The sequence below is a fragment of the Camelus dromedarius genome, chromosome 35 (genome assembly GCF_036321535.1).
Source record: "Camelus dromedarius isolate mCamDro1 chromosome 35, mCamDro1.pat, whole genome shotgun sequence".
In the NCBI taxonomy this organism is placed as follows: domain Eukaryota; kingdom Metazoa; phylum Chordata; class Mammalia; order Artiodactyla; family Camelidae; genus Camelus; species Camelus dromedarius.
In genome coordinates, this window is record NC_087470.1 from 15,582,701 (window position 1) to 15,601,781 (window position 19,081).

General features: G+C 53.6%; 1 protein-coding gene across 6 annotated transcripts in view; it reads left to right on the forward strand.

The window, feature by feature from the left end:
* The window catches only part of GRB10 (growth factor receptor bound protein 10), a 116,705-nt gene that overhangs the window by 69,972 nt on the left and 27,652 nt on the right, over positions 1–19,081 (forward strand). For all 6 annotated transcript variants that reach the window (XM_064482346.1, XM_064482345.1, XM_031444999.2 and 3 more), the window contains 2 exons: positions 14,072–14,228; positions 18,335–18,450. In XM_064482346.1, coding sequence (XP_064338416.1) covers positions 14,072–14,228; positions 18,335–18,450 — 273 coding nt within the window. The remainder of the gene's footprint in view (positions 1–14,071; positions 14,229–18,334; positions 18,451–19,081) is intronic.

The window sequence follows — 19,081 nt, forward strand, 5'->3', positions numbered from 1 at the left end:
CACTGGGGTTGTTTACAGCGTTACCCATCCTAAAATAAGACCGTGGAAATATTCCCTGGCTCTCACAGCCATTGGCACGAAGCCTGGCCTCCTCCCCCTTGGGCTGTCGGACGCTGTGAGCGGAATCAGGGAACCCAGGAATCCTGCCTGATGTTTTTCTTGGGATGGGCGTTCGCTTCCCACAAGAACATCAAATCGGCGTCTGCCTTCTGTCGCTCGGATTCCCCCAGCCCGCTGGGACTGGCGCCCAGGAGGGTGCGTGCCCTCGGCGCTGCTGGGGAAACTGGTGTCCCTCATGGTTTCCTGCCTGACTCGAGCGATGGATCTTGGTCCATCGGACTTCTCACCTCCCCGACTGTGCGTTCCCTTTGTGCCGCGGGTACCAGAGCTGGGCAGCCTCGAACTGCCCGTCCAGTCTTGGGGGCAGACTGTGATGGGGGCAGCTGTCATCAGTGTCCCGTCAGGAGCTCCAAAGTGGTGGAAAAGTGGACAGTGGACACGGTGAAGGGGGGCCCTCAAACACGGCCCAGCCCTGGATCTGGCATCCTGTCTCCACCCTGTCACCTGCAATGCTGTCCCCACGTCCCCACCTTGGCGCCGCCCTGCCCGGCCCCAGCTCACACATCACGTTTCAGGGTCGTCTGTCTTCCTGGCTTTTCTGTGTCTCTCATTGCATTATATGAATGCTAAAACAACCGTGGTTGGTTTATCTCTTAATATTTGCAAACCCGAGCCTGCTGGTTGGCATTAGCTCTGGCTTTGCCCATACAGTGAGAGAGCACAGAGACCTGGCCACTCGGGGAGGGACCGAGGCCGCGGTGACGTGTGGCCTCATTAGAGGAAACCTCCCGCCTCGCCCGGCGCCTAACCTGCTCATTCTTACAGGTGCCCCGACTTGCCGTTTCTTTAGGAAAAGGTGAAGAACCAGCAGGTGAACTTCTGGCCGGATTACCGTTCCTGGCAGTGTCTTAAATGCACGAGATGGCACACCCGCATTTCTGCCCGTGTCCGTGGTTCAGACCACAGCTCATCCCATGCACGGAGAAGCTTGTCCTGTGCACAGACCTGCATGTCTGTGCTTTTGTCAAAGCCGGTGTACAGTCACGAGGGGACTTTGGTTCCATTCTGTGGTCTCTCCGTGTGTCATGTCCCTGCAATTTAAGACAAAGTGTTACGAAATTAAGAGGTTGGAAAGGATCTGCCAGACCTTTCAGTCTCGGTGGAAAGGATTTCGTGCTGTGGCCACCCTGTCAGCTCCCAGCTGGGTCCAAGCCTTCCCACAGTCATGAAGGACGCTAACCAGAAGCTCCAATACAGCATCCCCGCGGCCGGCCGTGGCCTTTCTGCGGTGTCTACACCCGCTCCGGCCGGCCCCCCACGCCCCAGTCCAGGGCTGCAGCCCCGACCACTCCTTCCTGTCCCACACAGCACCTGCCTGCCTGCAGTCTGCTTCTCTCTCCATCCGTAGCTTTTCTTTTTTTTAAAGAAAAATTTATTGAGGTAGTTAATTTACGATGTTGGGTCAGTTCCCGATGTACAGCAGAGTGATTCACTTTTATGTAGGCATACACTTTTTCCCATGGTTTATTACAGGATATTGAATATAAATTCTCTGTACTATACGGCAGGACCTGGGTTATCGATTTTTTGTTTTTAACTGAAGGATTGTCCGTTTTCACTGTTGTGTTAATTTCTGGGGTCCGGCACAGTGAATCAGTTACACGTATATACCTGTATATGTTCCTTTTCATAATCTTTTTCATTATGGGCTGTTACAAGGAACTGAATATGGGTCCCCAAGCTCCCCGACAGTAGGACCTTGCTGTCTATCTATTTTGGATCTCTCCATAGCATTCCTGTTCTTTTCTTGGGTTCTCACCTCAGTCTCTTAATAAGCAAGAAGAAAAAGCAATTTGAGTGTTTCAAAAAAAAAGAAGAGAGTAAGACTCAGTGGAGGAAACCAAGTGCAGCATGTTGCATCTTGGGTGTCTTCAGAGAGAGTTCGGTAAACATCCTCCCCCACCCCCCCAAATGCCTCGCAGCCAAGTTCGGCATTTCTAGGAAAAAAAGAACACAGATGTGACCCCATTTGGAAGGGCTCTAAGCGGAGAGCCTCTGCTGGTAAATTTATTTTTGGCCCTCGATGGAGAACCAAACCCTAATGACTAATAACGGTTTATTTTTTTTTTTTTCCTCGCCCCAAATGGCTCCCTCCTTGTGATCTCACCACAGAGACTCTTGTGAATCAGAGCAGCCGTTTCCTGGCACCCCATTTGTAGACCCTGGGATTCTTGGGGTTCGGTTGTGTTGAGAAAGCCCTTCTCGGGTACAGATGGGAAAGCGTGTCGGTCACCGGTGGCACCTTTGCAGAAAGCATCTCTTGCCCTGCAGCCCGAGCCGGGGAGGGCGGGGGCGGCCCTGAGCGCCGACTTCACACAGGCCAGGCGCATCTCAGCCCGAGTCAGAGACACTGGCGCTGTCTCCACGCGCCCCGAGTTTACTCCAGTCCCCTCTGTATCTTATCATCCGCTTCCAGTCCGAGTAGATGCAATGTCATGGATCTCTGTCCGTGAAGGCAGCACACAGTGGCTTTGGAAGCCTGCTGTCCCCCAGCGGGGGTGGCCCTCCCTGCCCAGGCGCTCAGCTGCAGGGACAGCAAGGGACAAGGGCTGTGGTGGGGGACACAGAAGAGCCTGCCTGGCCCTGTCCTGTCTCAGTGGTTGAGCATGCAGCCTCTTGGATCTGGACGCCTTGCAGCGGCCTTGGCAGGTTTCTGGCTGTTCCAGGACTGTTTCCAGGTGTGTCCCTTGTGGTGTCCACAGAGGAGACTCTGGACCACCTGCATGTCAGGTTCCCCATTCTGTTCCACGCAGCTCAGGGATCAAAGTGGGGCTGTGCGGATGGATCGCAGTGCGGACCTCGGCATGAGAGTGGGGTCGGGCACCATACCCGGGGTGCGCCCGTCAGCTCTGCGGCACAGTTCCCCCTTCCCATGGCCCCCGCTCTGGGAGGGTGACCCCCGAGGGAGTGTCCCAGTCACAATGGCCGGCAGGGTCCCGGGCATGCATCTCCACATCCCACACCCAGAAAATAAAACCACAGGACAGCCAAATCGGAGATGCTGTCCAGCTGACAGAGGCCAAGCAGGTGAGATAGTTGAAGGGGTCCCCGAGGGATCCTGAACCCAAAAGGACCTCTGCCGCCTTTTCTAAGACGGACCCTAGTTGGACATGGGCTGGATGGGATGGGGCCTGTAAATCCGCCGGTGGTGGTGTGTCCACGGGATTTCCCGATCTTGACCCTCGGCCGTGCCGAGGAAAGAGACTGTTCCTGTCTTCAGGAAACACGCAGCGAGGGGTCAGGGGCCTGCTGACCCGTAGACAGACAGGGACAGAGGATGAGGATGGGACTGAGCAGCTGGGGCAGATGGAGAGGGGAACCTCGAGGAGGCATGCAGGGAGACCTCGCTGTACCAGTTTCTGCAGATTTTCCGTCGGCCTGATGGATGCTCTGCTGTGATGATCCGCAGCTTCCTCCTGGGGGGTGGGGGTGGGGTCCCCTGCATCTGGGAGACCTCAGGCTGCGAAGTGCTCCTGAGTGGATCAAACAGGAAGGGAGCGATGCAGTGTTTCCCCAACGGCCCCGCAGTGATGCTGCGGGCTGGGTTCCCGTGGGGGTCTGTACCGCTGACGGCTCAAGACCCCACGGCAGGAAGGTCTCGTAATTAAACCTGCACCCCTCGCAGCCTCGTGTTTCCGTGCCCCCATCCGGTCTGTCTAATTGGTTTGGGTAGAGCTTTTTGCGCAGCTACCTGGGGGGTTTGGTAAGTGCACTCTGTGAACAGCGGTGAAGTCCTCCCCACACGCCGCTTCCCCAGCTGGTGGGTCAGCCCCCAGCTGTGGTCTCCAGGGGTTTTTTTGTTTTTTTAATTTTGGGGTGGGGTATGGACTTCAGAGAGTGGGACTGCATCTTTCCTGCTCAGGGGTTTTATAGCTGGAAGCACACGGGCAGCTCTGCAGAGCTGATCTGTGTCGGGGAGGATGTGCCTGTTTTGGATGAAGGGCAAATACGGCATGTGACATCTCTCTTGAGCCCCGGGTACATCTTGGCTCTCCCGGCTGGGGCCGATGCGCTGGGGGGGACCCAGCTCTGTCCCGCTACTGGGGCCACCTCTCCAGGCACCCTCTCCTGTCCTGCCTGGAGTCTAACCTGGGCGCACACACGGTGCCCGGGCCCCGGGCTGGCGAGGCCAGAGGGCCGCCACTGCCCCCAAAGGATGCTGCCAGGCACCTGTCCTGGGAGGAGCTCTCGGGGGGCTGCTGGGGCCGAGTTTGAAGTGGGCCCCCGGGGAGATTGTGCACATCAAATGCTCACCTCCTTAAAAACCAGTTTCCAAGGAAGGGAAAAAAAAAATCTTAATTTTAATGTTACTCCGTTAAATCACTCCGGTACATACTAAGAACGTAACTAGTGGATGTGACGTGTGAGATTGTGAAACCGTGAACCGTGGGAGTGAAGGGATCCAGAGAATTCGGTCCTAAACCCAGTCCAGTGCAGCAAGCCAAGATAAGATGCATGTGTGACTGAAGCACGGTGCTGGAAACCGACACAACATTGTAAACTGACTAGACCTCAAAAAAAAAAATTATAACTTATATCAGTAGAAAATTATATTTTCTCTTTTGAATAGAAAAGATACAAAAGTGTTCAAAAATACTTTTTAAGAAACTAGAGAAAATCCGTAATTTTGTCTGTTAAATCCTTCATCTAAATCTATATTGTTCACAGCAGAAGTATAGTTTTAAAGTAAGATTTGAAGTTTGTGGGATAAAATACGTTGAATTTGGGGGAAAAAAAACACAGAAGACGTCAGGGATGGGTAAGAAAAACTATTTTGATAGAAAAATCTGCAGAATCATGGCAGTTTGGGGCTCTTTCTTACTGTAAACAGAGCTGAAATGAGCATCCTTGAACGCTAAGTCCTTGGTCACTTAATGGAGCCGAGCAGGGGGATGGAGGAGGGGAGAGGTACATGACAGACAGACAGATGGACGGAGTCCCAGCACTGGAACTGCTGATTAAGGAATTTCTGTGTTCAGGACTGTGTGTGTGTGCACGTAAGGGCTGGGTACCCCATTCCAGCAGGACGTGAGCACCCCGGGGCCTGGCCGGTCCCCTGTCTGAGGAGCAGAGGGACCCGGGGGGTGGATCTCTTCTGTCTTGTGCCGCTGGCCCTGGACAGGCTGCGGTCACCCTCCCCTGTGACGGAGCAGGCGCCCGGGCGATCCATCATTTCATTGGCTGTTTCTGCAGCTTCCAGATGCTCTAGAAGGTACTTACTGAGCCCACCTGTGAGCAAAGAAGGGGACAGACCGGAGGGAGGTTTGCAGGAGGGCGTTAGCTTGCATATTGCCCTGGAAACGGGTCCCCGTCCGACACCCCAGCAGCCGGAGGTGGAGGGTGAGGTGTCCACTGTCCCTTTGAGGTGCTTAACTCTTCGATGTCGGACCTCCTGAGCTCGTGTTGGGTACAACCTTCCACTTGCCTGATTTTGGCAGACTTGTGCACGACTCTGGTCTCTGCACTTCACATTTCTTTCCAGCCGATCTGTGGTCTAACGTGAGCAGACCTGGGAAGGCCTGCCTTGTCAGACAGACAGACAGACAGACAGACAGACGGCCCGCACCGCGGGCTGGAAATCCAGGCATCTCCCTCTCAAGCGACTGGTTTCACGCGTGTTGCCTGGGTTTTAGATCAGAACACGCGGTGATCCCAGTCAGGGACTACGTTCTGCTTTTTAAGGGAATTCGCAGTCATCGCTGTTCCTAACGCCTGGCGGTGATCAGTATTTTTGTAAATATAGAATCTCGCTGTGACGGTAGATAAGCTTACTTTCCAAAAAAAGACGGTGTTATGGGTAGTAGAAAGTTTATTGATATAAACTGCATTCCTAGCAGATGCAATTTGGAGATGAATCGGGATTTTGAGAGTGAAAATTCTATCTTCTTTGCAATCTCTTAGCCGTTTCAGACTCTCTCAGCACCTCAAATGTCACCGTTTTGTAAACTTGCAGTAAATCTGCCCGTCTTCCCAAGCTGTCCCCTTTCTGGATGTTTTTGGTTCTTTCCATCCGGCTGTGTCTCCTCCCCCAGCCTCACCCCAACACCAACGTAACGGTGGGGCGTTCGCGGAGGGGACCCCCGTGCGGGCTGCGTGGTGCAGGCCCGGGGATTTGCATGGAGGCTAATGTTCCGTCCTGGCTGGTCCGGGGCACAGCTGGAGGCCCCCTGTCCCCAAGAACCATGAAGGGACTGCCCACCTGAGTGCCTTCTTTTGCATCTAAGATCTTTCATTCACCCCAGCTGCGATGGCACCACCGGGTGCCTGAGCATTTTGGATCCTAAATATCCCGGATGGTGAAGATGGGGACTTGGTGCAAAAGGGATGGGGGCCCCCTGGTGACGGAAACAGCCCGACAAGGGCTCCCTCCCTCCCCTCCCACCACCTCTGTGACTCTGCCGTCTGCCTGCGGGGGACGAGACCCTGGTGGGTGGAAGGGGGAACCTTACATTTCGTTATTTTCACAAGACGTGTGTTTTAACCTTTTACTAAGAAATAACTTCAAACCTGTAGGGAAGTTGCGGTGACAGTAATACAGAGACCTCTCAGGGAGCCTTTAGCCCGATTCCCAGTTAGGCAGGCAGTCCCATTTTGAAGCACCTTCCCTGCTCCCGTATGCATGCGTGTAGACCGGCGCCCGTGTGTGTGACAGGGAGGGCGTTAGCACCGGTAAATGCAAGGACCCAGCCCGCACACCTTGTTCAGATCCCCCAGGTGACCTGCTCGTGTCCTCTGGGGCTTCTGCTTCCTGATTCATGAACCAGCGCAGGACCGCCCTTCGCGCTGGTTTTAGGGTGTCTAACGCCCTTCCCATGGGGCTCTTCCGGTTCCCGGAGCATTCTCTCTGGGTGGTGGCGGGGTGTTTCCTGGGGACTCCCGCAGTTCGGACGTGGTGGGGAGACCCCAGGCAGGCGGTGCCCGTCCCCGGGCAGGAGCTCGGGGCACCTGTGACGCCGGTTTGTCCGGTTACACTGACCGTGGTATAATGCCTCCTGTCTGCTGTTTCTCCACTGTAGAGTTACAGAGGAAAGGGTGGTAATTTAAGGGAGTCAGGGGAGGGTGCAGCTCAGGGGTGGAGCGTGTGCTCAGCATGCGTGAGGTCCTGGGTTCCATCCCCAGCCCCTCCATTAAAAAAAAATTTTTTTTTTAGTTTTTAAAAAAGAGGGGAGATATACGTAGGTGTACATATGCCCCCTTTCGGACATAAACTGTCAGAAGCAATTTAAGGGAAGGTAACTTGAAACCACGTGAGTGGGTTTCTCTCCCTCCGGCTTCCGTTGTCTGGCTTTGTCCCACGCGGATGACTCCTGTCTGGTGCTTGTCACTGCGCCAGACTGTCGTTCTGCACTGACTGGCTGCCTTCGAGTTCACCTTTTAAAAACTTATGTATATACAGGGGAGAAGGTAATTAGGTATTCATTTTTTTAAAATTTGTATATTATATATATATACATATATACAGTGGGGGAGGTAATTTGGTATTTCTTTATTTATGTTTTAAAAACTTGTATATATATATAGTGGGGGGAGGTAATTCGGTATTTCTTTATCTTTAAAAAATTTGTATATATATATAGTGGGGGGAGGTAATTTGGTATTTATTTCTTTATTTTTTTTTAAATTTCTGTATATATATATATATATAGTGGGAGGAGGTAATTCTGTATTTACTTGTTTATTTTATTTTTTAAAAAATTGTGTATATATATATATATATGTGTGTGCGTGTGTGTGTGTGTGTGTGTGTGTGTGTGTGTGTGTGTGTATAGTGAGGGGAGGTAATCCTGTATTTCTTTCTTTATTTTTAAAAAATCTGTGTGTGTGTATACATATATAGTGGGGGGAGGTAATTTGGTATTTATTTATTTTGTTTAAATTGCTGTGTATATATATATATATAGTGCGGGAGGTAATTCGGTATTAATTTCTTTATTTCTTTATTTTTAAAAAATTTGCGTATATATATATCAATATAGTGGGAGGAGGTAATTCCACACTTATTTGTTTATTCCTTTATTTGAAAAAAATTTGTATATATATATATATATAGTGAAGGGAGGTAATTCAGTATTTATTTCTTTATTTCTTTATTTTTAAAAAATCTGTGTGTGTGTGTGTGTGCGTATATATAGTGGGGGGAGGTAATTTGGTATTTATTTTTTAAAAACTTGTGTATATGTATATATATATAGTGGAGGGTGGTAATTTGGTTTTTATTTCTTTATTTATTTTTAAAAAATTTTTCTGTATATATATATATAGTGGAGGGAGGTAATTCGGTATTTATTTCTTTATTCCTTATTTTTAAAAAAATGTCTGTGTATATATATATATATATATGTATATAGTGGGGGGAGGTAATTCAGTATTTATTTCTTTATTTCTTTATTTTTAAAAAATCTGTGTGTGTGTGTGTGTGTGTGTGTATATATAGTGGGGGGAGGTAATTCGGTATTTATTCCTTTATGTCTTCACTTCTGACGGAGGTGCTGGGGACTGGACCCGGGACCCTGTGCATGCTGGGCACGCACTTCACCGCTGAGCTGTGCCCTCCGCCCTGGTGGCCTGTGGCCGTGAGGAGGAGCGCCCCGTCTCTCCCAGGGACTCACGCCTGCGTCTGTGTGTTTACCAGCAAGGGCACCCTGGTGATTACGTTACCCCTTGGCTTACCGTCAGCACTGCCATTAATGGTTCTGATGCTCACCTGTCCGGTGGGGCTGGTGGAAGGAAGCCAGTTTCAGGCCGGTTCCCGTGTCCCTGTGGCACGTCCTCACCAGGGACTGGCTTGCTCCTTAGCACGAGGCTCCCCTTGCCCTGCAGTCGGCGTCAGGGACACCTGGGAGTGAGTGGTCCTCCGCGGGGGCCGGCCTGTGCACCGTGGGGGTCTGGCGGCGTCTGTGGCCTCTGCCCACTGGAACACGGTGGTGCCCGCCACATACGCACCGGCTGTGACGTGCAGCGACGTCTTGGACATTGCCACGCGTCCCTCGGGGTCAGAATCCACCCCCTCCCCGGTTCCCACTAGGAACCAGGGAGGATGTGCAGGAGACCTGCCCTCGCCATTGAATTTCACGATGAAGGAGAGAAAGGTGGTTTCCATTCTTCAACCAAATGAGGCAGGAAAAGTCTTAAAATCTGCTTTATTTCTTCCAGCAGCACAAAGCTGACAAGGCTTTATCCTGAAGACTTTGGAACCTACACAAAACCAGACAGAAGAGGGTGCTGAACCCCGTGTGCCTCCCCGCGCTCCACCACCATGTCACACCCCCGTCAGTTCCCCCTGTATGTTGTTTTGACCCAAATCCCAGCCGTCAGATAATTCATCTGTAAATAGTTTAGTATGTTTCTGTAAACGATTGTGATTGTTTTTTTTACACCAGGCCTGCTAATATGATTACATCTAATTCCTTCATAGCGTTAAAAAAAATCAACTAGGAATTGCGTTTACACAGCAAATTTGCAAGCCTCTGGCGGTGAGTTCCCTTGAGAGACACGGCTGCCCCAGGAAGGGGGCTTGGCTCCTGGAGTTCGCTCCCCACGAAGGCTGTGATCGCGCTGGAAAGACCCGGCCCCTGTGTTCACGCTGCAGGGGGACCTGCCACCAAAAGCTGCCGCCTGCCCCCAGCAGATCTGGAGGTGGACCCGAGTTACCAGGCCTCTGAGAGATTATCTGCTCAACCCTGCTGTGGGCAGAGGGCGCCCCACAGCCCCCGCCCCTCCCAGGGTGGACAGACGGGGCGTCACGGGGCGTCTTCCTGGTCTCACGGACCATCCCTGCCTCTCACTGTGGCCGTCAGCATCTTTAAATACAAAGCAAACTCTTCTAATTCCAGGATTTTCAACAACTGGACCGGAAACAGTGTAAAGCCCGGGGTGGAGCGCTGTGCCTGCACGCCCTCTTTCTGGTTGATGCGGTGTTGGCGTGGGGGGCGTCTCGGCCCTGGAGCTCACGGGGAAGGTCATCTTTTAGGTGTGAAGATTCCCCCCCAGGAGGAGGAGACAAGCCAGTCTGTGTGGAATGACCCCTTACTGAGCATGCACTCTGTGACGGGCACTTCCGTGCGTTTCTCTGGGTCCCCCTCGCCGTCAGCCTGTGTGATAGTCCCTCTGTTTTGGGATTAACGATGTCAGTGGCGAACGGGGGATTGAATCCTGGGCCGGTAGGCTCTGCGGTCTGTTCTCTGACTCTTGATCCAGAAATTCTCTCCATAATTGATGCCTTTAGGCAGTTTAGGGGTGGGGAGTGCGCAGTGGGGGACACGGGGACACCCAGGGAGAGGGGGCTGCTCAGAGCGCTGCTTGCTAAGTGGGGAGCTGCTGTTTGGGGGTGCTCATTGGCCTGGCTCACCCGTCCACTGTCTCAACAAATGCCCTTTTAAGGAATAGTATGTTTTCTGCCAAACACCCGGTCGTCAACACATGGACGTTCTTGGAAACGTTCCCCTTATTAGAGACGTACTTGAAGAAAGCTTGACATCAAGCAGTTTGTCCCAAGGATGTAATTAGACCCACACACTGAGACTCAGGCATAGAGGTGGGACTGATAAGCATGGACGCCTAGAAGCCGTTGACTGGACAGCATCGGACAATGTCACATTCAAGGCAGCCGTGCGAAGGCACATTTCACAGGCCCTAAAGCATCAAATGTCACGACCCACTAAACGTCTACGGTGTAACGTGAAGCATCGCAGCCCGACTGCAGAACTGTGTCTGCACTCTGACCCTGGTCACGTCAGTGTGTCTATTTATGAAGACATGTGTGGAGAACCCTGGAAGGGCATGCTCTGGACTTGTGACAGTGAAGCTGGGAACTGTCTGTGGTTGTCACGTTTCTTCCTTTGTCCCTTATGTATTGTCCAGATACGTTACACCGAAAACCGATAATAAAAATCCACTATATCTGTGTCCAGTTGGCAGGGTTGACCTGCGCTGCTTACAGGAGCATCAGGAGGGAGTTCCTGAAAAGCGCCGCCTCCATCCTCACTTTGAGAAACACAGTGAAACACGACCGAGAGAGCTCGGGACCTAAGATGTAGATCGGACAGCAATGAAGACCTAAGTCAGAGCAGACCCCCACTCGGATCCCCCAGGCCCTCTTGGTTCTGCATCCCGCCCTCGCTAGACGGCCCAGACCTGATGCACTGAAGATACAAACCCTGTACCTGCTTCCAGGGTGGACCCCAGCACCGCCCAGGTGCTGACTGAAGGGGCAGGGGGCACAGTGCAAAATGCTCCTTGCAGAACTGCTGGCATTCTAGAAGATTCTAGATGGAGATCTGCAGATACTAACCACTATATATAAAACAGATAAACCACGAGATCCTTCTGTACAGCACAGGGAACTATGTTCAATTTCTTGCAGTCACCTATAATGGAAAAAGAATGTGAAAAGTAATCTATGTATGTGTGTGTGTGACGGAGACACGGAATCTATGTGTGTGTATGACGGAGACCCGATGCTGTGCACCAGACATTGACACATTGTAACTGACACATTGTAACTGACTATACGTACGTCAATTGAAAAAAAAAATTGGAGAGCTGCTGGGTTTAGCGGCGCTGGCTGTTCCAGCATCGTCCTTTGTGCATAAGTGTTCACCATGGATGCACTCATCTGGAGTTCCCAGCTGCCGGCTGCAGGAATCTGAACGCCACAGACGTGGCCTTAGGACAAAGCACAGCGTAGATTTTAATGCTCCGACTATCATAGCTCTTTGAGGGGCCCAGCCTGGGAGCCTCAGGCACGCGAGGAGAGTGTTTAAAGAATCAGGTGCTGAAAAGGATTTAAAAACTGGTGCCACAGCTGCCTGGGGGCAGGAAAAGACGGGGTGGGGGAGGGAAATGCATTTCACCATCGTTTAAATTTTCCGGAGACCAGATCATTCATTGTCATCCCATGTCAGCTCACCGGGAAACTTGGGGAAAGAGGCCCGTTAGGAATACACTGGTCTGCGTGGCTGCATCTGACATGGGTGCAGAAGACGGGGTGGGAAATGCGAAAATGCAACTAGCAATTGTATGAACTCATTCATAATTTCTAAATTCGTTTTTCTTTTACGTTCATGCGTTTGCCTTGAAAAAGTTTTTAACCTGTAGACCAGAGACATAGTTTCGCTGTTGAAATTAAACGTTATTTTCGTAGACCCAAACACATCAGCTGTGTTTGAATATTTGACTTGTTTGGAAGTAGGGTGACTTTGAGTGAGTGAGATGTAAGTTCTGGAAAAGACAGGAGTGGATTTCTTTAAAAATGAATGTGAGTTGTAAGCGGGTCCCTCAGTCCTGATCCAGCCGCCCGGGTATCCCTCTGGGGTTGCGGGCTGGCTGAGAGGTGGCAGGTGGGGACGGTGGCCCTGCCCAGCCATACGGCGCTGTCCCCCAGGCTGGTCCTGCCTCCCCTCCAGCCGAGTGAGCTCGAACTCCTCAGGGCCAGGAGCTGGGGGACGGTGGAGACGGCCCTTGTGGGAAGATGCCTTTCCCAGAGGACTTCACTCCCGGACTCCTTGCGGTGGAAATAAACACTCAGAGTCTGTCCTGGAGATAAACATTCAGAGAAAAGGGACAGAGAGCGAGGGAGCTGGAGCCAGTGCTTCAGGACCAGCTGACACCCGGGCCACGGACAGCCCCAGCTCCACGCTTGCCCCTGACTTGCAGGGAGAAAGATTTTGGAGCGGTTTGGCAGACAGCCCTGGATTCAGAGAGCACACGTGCTCAGGCCCTGAGCCTCCTGCCTGGCAGTTGGCTGCCATGGGGGGAACGGGCAGGGGTTTTGCTGGAGGGTGTCGGTCTGAGCGCTGTGCTGTCGGGCAGGGGGCACCGGCATCAGGGAGCAGTTGCATCCTGGGGAGGGACCTAATTGATCCGCCCGGCATGGCTTGATTTACTACCTAGGGGACCGAGCCCAGGACAGACTGGCAGCCGCTTCCCTGCTGCCGGGAGACAGCCTGTCCCCGGGCTCGGTCCCCACAGCCAGCCCCCGGTGGGTCAGCGCCCGGAGCGGGGCCTGCCTGCCAGGGACGGTGGGAAGGGCTGGGGACAAACTCCCTTCCCAGAGGCCATCTTGACTTAAAACGCCGTCTTGTTCCTCTGACTGCTTTTTCCATGCCGTGGAGGTAAGATTTTTTTTTTTTAAGCATCTCGTTTTCCCTTAAAGGTCACACCCCGGTCGCTTCAGTAGCTGGGCAGTTTCTTTCTGACCCTCTGGGTCTCTGCCTGGCTTGCCTGGGAGCCGCTCACATGCAATGGCTTTGCACAGCCCTGGGAAGCGAAGCTTGCGCGTGATTTTGCAGGGAGAAGGGCCCAAAAATGTTGGGACTGTTTTTACGACGCCCATCTTTTTAGTATTTTGTATTTCCACGTATTCAAGTTAATTTCCCTCATCTTATTCCTAAGCCTCAGTGAGGAAGACACAGGTGGCGGGGGGCAGGAGGAGGCAGTGGGTGCTGACCGCTGCACCCCAGACCCGGGGAAGGGAGGCCAGGCGCAGTCAGTGACAGTTATGTCCCTGCAGTGTCCCCGCCAGGGTAGCCACAGTCTCTGTGTTGTCCTCCACACTTCTGCCTTCTCCCTTTGTCCTAAAATCCCACCTTCCTCTGTGGCTTTGTTTTTACCATCGGTTCAGCTGGTTCCCAAGGCCACCAGCATCACTTGAATTCTGCTGCCTCCTCAGACATTCCGTGGGGAAGCGGCTCGCAAGCTCAACTCGGGCCACGAGGTCCCCGGGGTGTCCCGGGCGTGTTAAGAACATCGAGCTGTCACTGTCCGTGCTCTGCACCATCCGAGGGGACCGGGGCCGGGGGCAGAGTGGACACGGGCTGGCCCTGCAGCCCTGACGCCGGCAGGCATCACCTGCCTGGAGGGACAGCCGTCCGTGGGTTGGAGCGCCGCCGTCCCTGAGTGTCCTGTCCGACTTGGCTTCCGTTCACGTGCAGGCGCCCTCCTTGTGTTGCAGGATGTCAGAGTCTTCAGCGAGGACGGCACGAGCAGGGTGGTGGAGATTCTCGCGGACACGACGGCCCGGGACCTGTGCCAGTGGCTGGTGTACCGAAGCCACTGCGTGGACGACAACAGCTGGGCTCTGGTGGAGTGCCACCCGCACCTGGGGTTAGGTAGGGAGCCGCCCGGGGTGCCAGCCCGTGTGGCAGCGGTCCCTGTGTCGTCCTCCACGCCTCTGCCTGTTCTCTCTCTTCTAAAATCCCGCCTGCCCTCTCCTGCGTGCTCCCCTCTGCTGCTTCCAGAATCTTCTGTTGGATGGCTGGAGCGGTAATTCCCAAAGGTCAGACGCAGGAGGAAGGGTCCCTCTGATTTAGCAGAAGCCGGCTTGCTGCACATCTCTGGTCTGGGGAGGGCAACCTGGAGGGGCCCCGGGGCCCCACTGTGGCATCAATGCTGGGGGGTCGCAGTGACAGTCTGCAGGAGGGCACAGGGAGAGCCCCGGGAATCCACGCTTGCCGTGGAAGCAAGCTCACGGACCCTTGAGTTTTACTCGATGTCTCTGAGTGGTTCCTAATGTTTTCACAGAGAGGGAGAAAGAGATACAGTGTGTCTGTGTGTGTGTGGTGAGAAAGCGAGATGATATTTTGTATTAATACGTACTATTTGCAGAACTCAGGTTTTTTTGTTTCTTCATTTTGCTCGCATGGTCTGCTTCAGGTAGAGAAGCTTTTCAGACTCTCGTTTAAATTCCTCTTGGAGGAAGTGCAGGTGCTCAGAAAAATCACAGGCACACATTTAAAACCAGAACTTCCTCCAATCGATGGCTGTTTTCTTCCATGTCCCCAAGCACAGAGGAGCGAGGCGGCAAACTTGTTCCCATAGTTTACAGTTTCCCTCATCATCTTTTTAGAAAAATTACTACGTTCAGAGGGAGCCTCTGGGTCTGGAAAAGTCATTGCACTCGGTAGCACTCTTGCTGTCCAGTCACAGAGCAGCTGGTAGCATCGCTGTTCTGTGGACACCGGCGGGCAGGCTCCAGCTGGGGACGTGCATGAAGGGATGGACCCCAGTGGTCCGGCAGAGCCACCAAAAGCGTCTGCTGACACACGAGTCATTTGGAAATTAAACAGTAGTTGGAACCCTGCCGTTTGCACATGCACACACGTGCACACCCATGCACACACACATAGATACAGACGTAATCCTAAGAGCATAACTGCATAGTGGGACCCAAATATAATGAATCTTGTTGGAATCCCATTCAGACACCTGACAGCCCTTTTAGGCTGAGAGGGACCATGAAAGAAACGTGTGCGGAGATTTTAACGCGTGAAGTTACTCTTACAACCTTAGCGTTGGAAACGGGTGCGAATGCACAGGAAATTTTCACATGCACACCTCTTGAGAAGTTTTGGTTTGCGTATTTCTCGTGGCAGACCTTTGATTCCTGGTAGAGAAAGAGATTTTATGTTCTTTAAAACTTGGGAAATGACCCACCACGGGAAGAACAAATTATTCCGAGGGAGTAGGAAAAAAAAAATGGTTGGGCACACGCGGTGCCCCTAGCGATATGACATTCCTGTGTTTGATTTTTTATTCTTTCTCTTATTCACAGATGGGTTAATGTACTCCCCTCTAGTACATTTTCTTTTTATAAAACCAAGTGGAAAAGGGAGAAGTCAAATGATGAAAAAAATAAAAAAGAACTTTTGGATCAAAGTTTGGCAAAAAGCTGAACCACAGGCGTGAGATCCCCTTCGGAGATCCTTGCTCACTTTCCACCGCCAGCTCCTTTCTCGTGAGCTGATGGGGGGCACGTTTCCCTGGTGCTTGGCTTCTCAAAGCTTCCCCCCCCCCCCCGACGCTGCAGGGTTTGGACCCACCGAGTCACGCCCTCCTGCGGGGTCCACGCCCATGGACACCTCCCTTCGTGCCCAGAGCGCTCGCTGCATCCATCCCTGGACCTTCCCTGCCTGTTTGGTTTTTTTGGTTTGTTTGGGATCCAGACGCATCATTTAGGGTTTTTTAAAAATCAGTTAAGCTGTCACTCAGGGGAAAACCCTATTCCTCAGTTATCACCCAGCATCCGGCGGTCAGACGCCCAGTCCTGGGGGAAGCAGGACCCAGGACCCTGTCACTGACTCTCCCCATGGAAAGCCGCTTTCAAGTTGTAGGTTGCATGTCGCGGATGCTGCTGGACACCTGCACCTTCCCCAGGCCGGTGGCTCCGGCCAGAGGGGGGTCCACGCTCACGTAGCTGTAAGGCAGGCGGTTCCCTTAGGCCCCCGCCAGCGGGAGGATGAGTGGGCCCCATCTGACCGCGTCATAGTCCGTGTTTAGCCTCAGAAATTGAGCATTTCCTTGCAGCTCAGATACAACGTCCTTAACAGTATCAAACCTTGTCACACGCGGAGATGAGCAATGATTTCCAAGATGCAGGCCACCCCCCCGCCTTTTATTTTTCCTCATTTTACCTGCAAAAAAAATGTTCATTCTCGAAGCTGAACATCAACAGGTTACCAGGTTGCATTTGGTTTCTTCCCTGTAAGTACAGAGATACTTTCTCTGATTGAAAGTCCGGGGAGAAGCCAGGGTTTGGTTTGCAGTGAGTGGCGTTGGGCCGGCCCCAGTGCTGGAAGCCGGTGCAGCCATCGGACCTGCCGCAGGTTCTTCTCTGCAGCCGGGGACCAGTGGGCCTGGGCTGGGTTCACTGGGGCTGCCAAGTCTGGCCCTCCCTCGGGTGCGTGCGTTTGCCGCCCATCACGGGAAATCCTTGGCAAATCCGGGCTTTAAATACGTCTGCACCGAGGAACCATCCTTGGTGCATCAAAACCTAGGTTGGGTGTGCTCTGTGCACGGCCGTGGCCCGAGTCACACCAGCGCCCCGGTGGCGGGGACCTTTGTGGACCCGGATTCTCCCGCGTCCTGAGATGGCTTTGACTTGGAAACTGTCGCTCCACGCTTCGTCCCTCCTTTGAGGGGAGACTTTCTAGGGATCCAGCGCCGGCTGCGCGCAGGGGTTGGGGGCTGCGCGCAGGGAGGCGGGGCTGCGCGCAGTGGGGCGGGGGCTGCGCGCAGGGAGGCGGGGGCTGAGCTCAGGGAGGCGGGGCTGCGCGCAGGAGGGCGGGGGCTGCGCGCAGGAAGGCGGGGGCTGAGCTCAGGGAGGCGGGGCTGCCCGCAGGAGGGCGGGGGGCTGAGCTCAGGGAGGCGGGGCTGCGCGCAGGGGGGCGGGAGCTGCGCGCAGGGAGGCGGGGCTGCGCGCAGGGGGGCGGGGGCTGCGCGCAGGAAGGCGGGGGCTGAGCTCAGGGAGGCGGGGGCTGCGCTCAGGGGGTCGGGGACTGAGCGCAGGGGGGCGGGGCTGTGCGCAGGGAGGCGGGGCTGCGCGCAGAGAGGCGGGGGCTGCGAAGGGCCGACGGGGCCCTGTTGGGCCCCTTCCGTAGCATCTCCTCCCCTACCCTTGGGCGTCAGCTCGCACGTGGAGACTGCCATGGGTTTGCTGCTGTGGTTCACCCCGCTGTGTGACCAGCCTGGTTCCCCGTGGCCCCGGGACAGCAGCTTTGAGGAGACACGGTGGCGGCGGGGGGCGGGGGGGGGGTCACACCATCAAAGCAGAGCAGAGCCGAGTCCAGGACCTCGTGCTCCACGTGGAACCAGGCTGTTCAGAATGTGCGGGAAATGCCTCCCAGGGTGATGCACTGAAGCCTGTGCATGCGTGTGCGTGCGTGTGAGCACGTTTGCACGAGTGCAATCCAGTGTGTGTTTCCTTCCCAACAACACAACCGGGCTGTGAGGACAGCCCTGGGGTGCATCCGGCTTCCAGACGGATGTGTGCCGTTGTCGCCCGGCCGCCTCCCCTGTTCTGCTCCCCGACGCCCTTTCAGGCAACCGACTTTCGTGGAAAAGCCCTTCCCCACCTGCCTGGACACCCTCTTTGCTCAGAGCCCTCCCACCGTTCTTTATTTTTGGGTGTTTTCCCAAATTTTACCGTCTGTCTTCTTTCCAAGAGCTGAAAGTCCTTCATTTAAAGGCAGAATCACTCAGTCTTGATGCTTCATTGCTGCCAAACTGAGACATAATGTAAAATTAAGGGCTGACCTGAATTCCTCCTCCAAGACCCCTGATGCCTTTGGTAACGCGTTAAAGAGAGATTTCAGTTCACCTGAGCTGTTGACCCCATCCTCCTTTGCGATGTTTAAAGAACAGAAAGTCACCCAGGTTTGCAACTGGCTGTGAAGATGTCCTGAGGGCTCTCTCACCACGTGGCACTTTTCCTCCGCAGAGCGGTGCTTGGAAGACCATGAGCTGGTGGCGCAGGTGGAGGGCACCATGGCAAGCGAAAGCAAATTTTTATTCCGGAAGAATTACGCAAAATACGAGTTCTTCAAGAACCCCACGGTGAGTCTCGCGGCTTGGGGTGTGGGGTTTGGAACCTGAGTTCCATCGTAGCCGATGACACGACGAATGACTCGGGGGTGGCGGGTGGCGTTTGAGAACCTGAGCTGCTTTTTAACTTGCTTGAAACTCCGTCTCTGAAACTTAGTTCAGCGTGTTTGCACCGGCGGAGAATAACCATCAGCCACGGCGGGACGAGGGGTTGGTCTCCAAACGGAGAGACAGGAGAAGGGCGGGCTTTTTCAGTTACACTGGAAGGTCTTTGTTAGATTGAAGCCACTTGGTCAGATACTCGGCCAAATAAAAAGTCGCTCTTCTCTGCAAATAGCAAATACTGTTTTGGGGTGATCTGCGGAGGAGTAAGTCGGGAAGTGAACACGAGGCGTGTTGAGCTGGTCTCTCTGGTTCTTCTATGTTTCCAAGGGTGGGATGCCTGCATTGTGGGATAGCAGGGCGGGGACCCTCGTGGGTACCTGCACGCACCCCATCCTCATCCTGAGACCCAGCGGTGGCGACTGGGAAGCAAGACCTGCTGCTTTTATTGAAAGGAAGAAATTCGATGACTCCTTTTGGGCAGCGCACCAGAAAAGGCCTCTTTCTGTCTGTTGGGTCATCTCCTAGTTCTGAGAGGCCC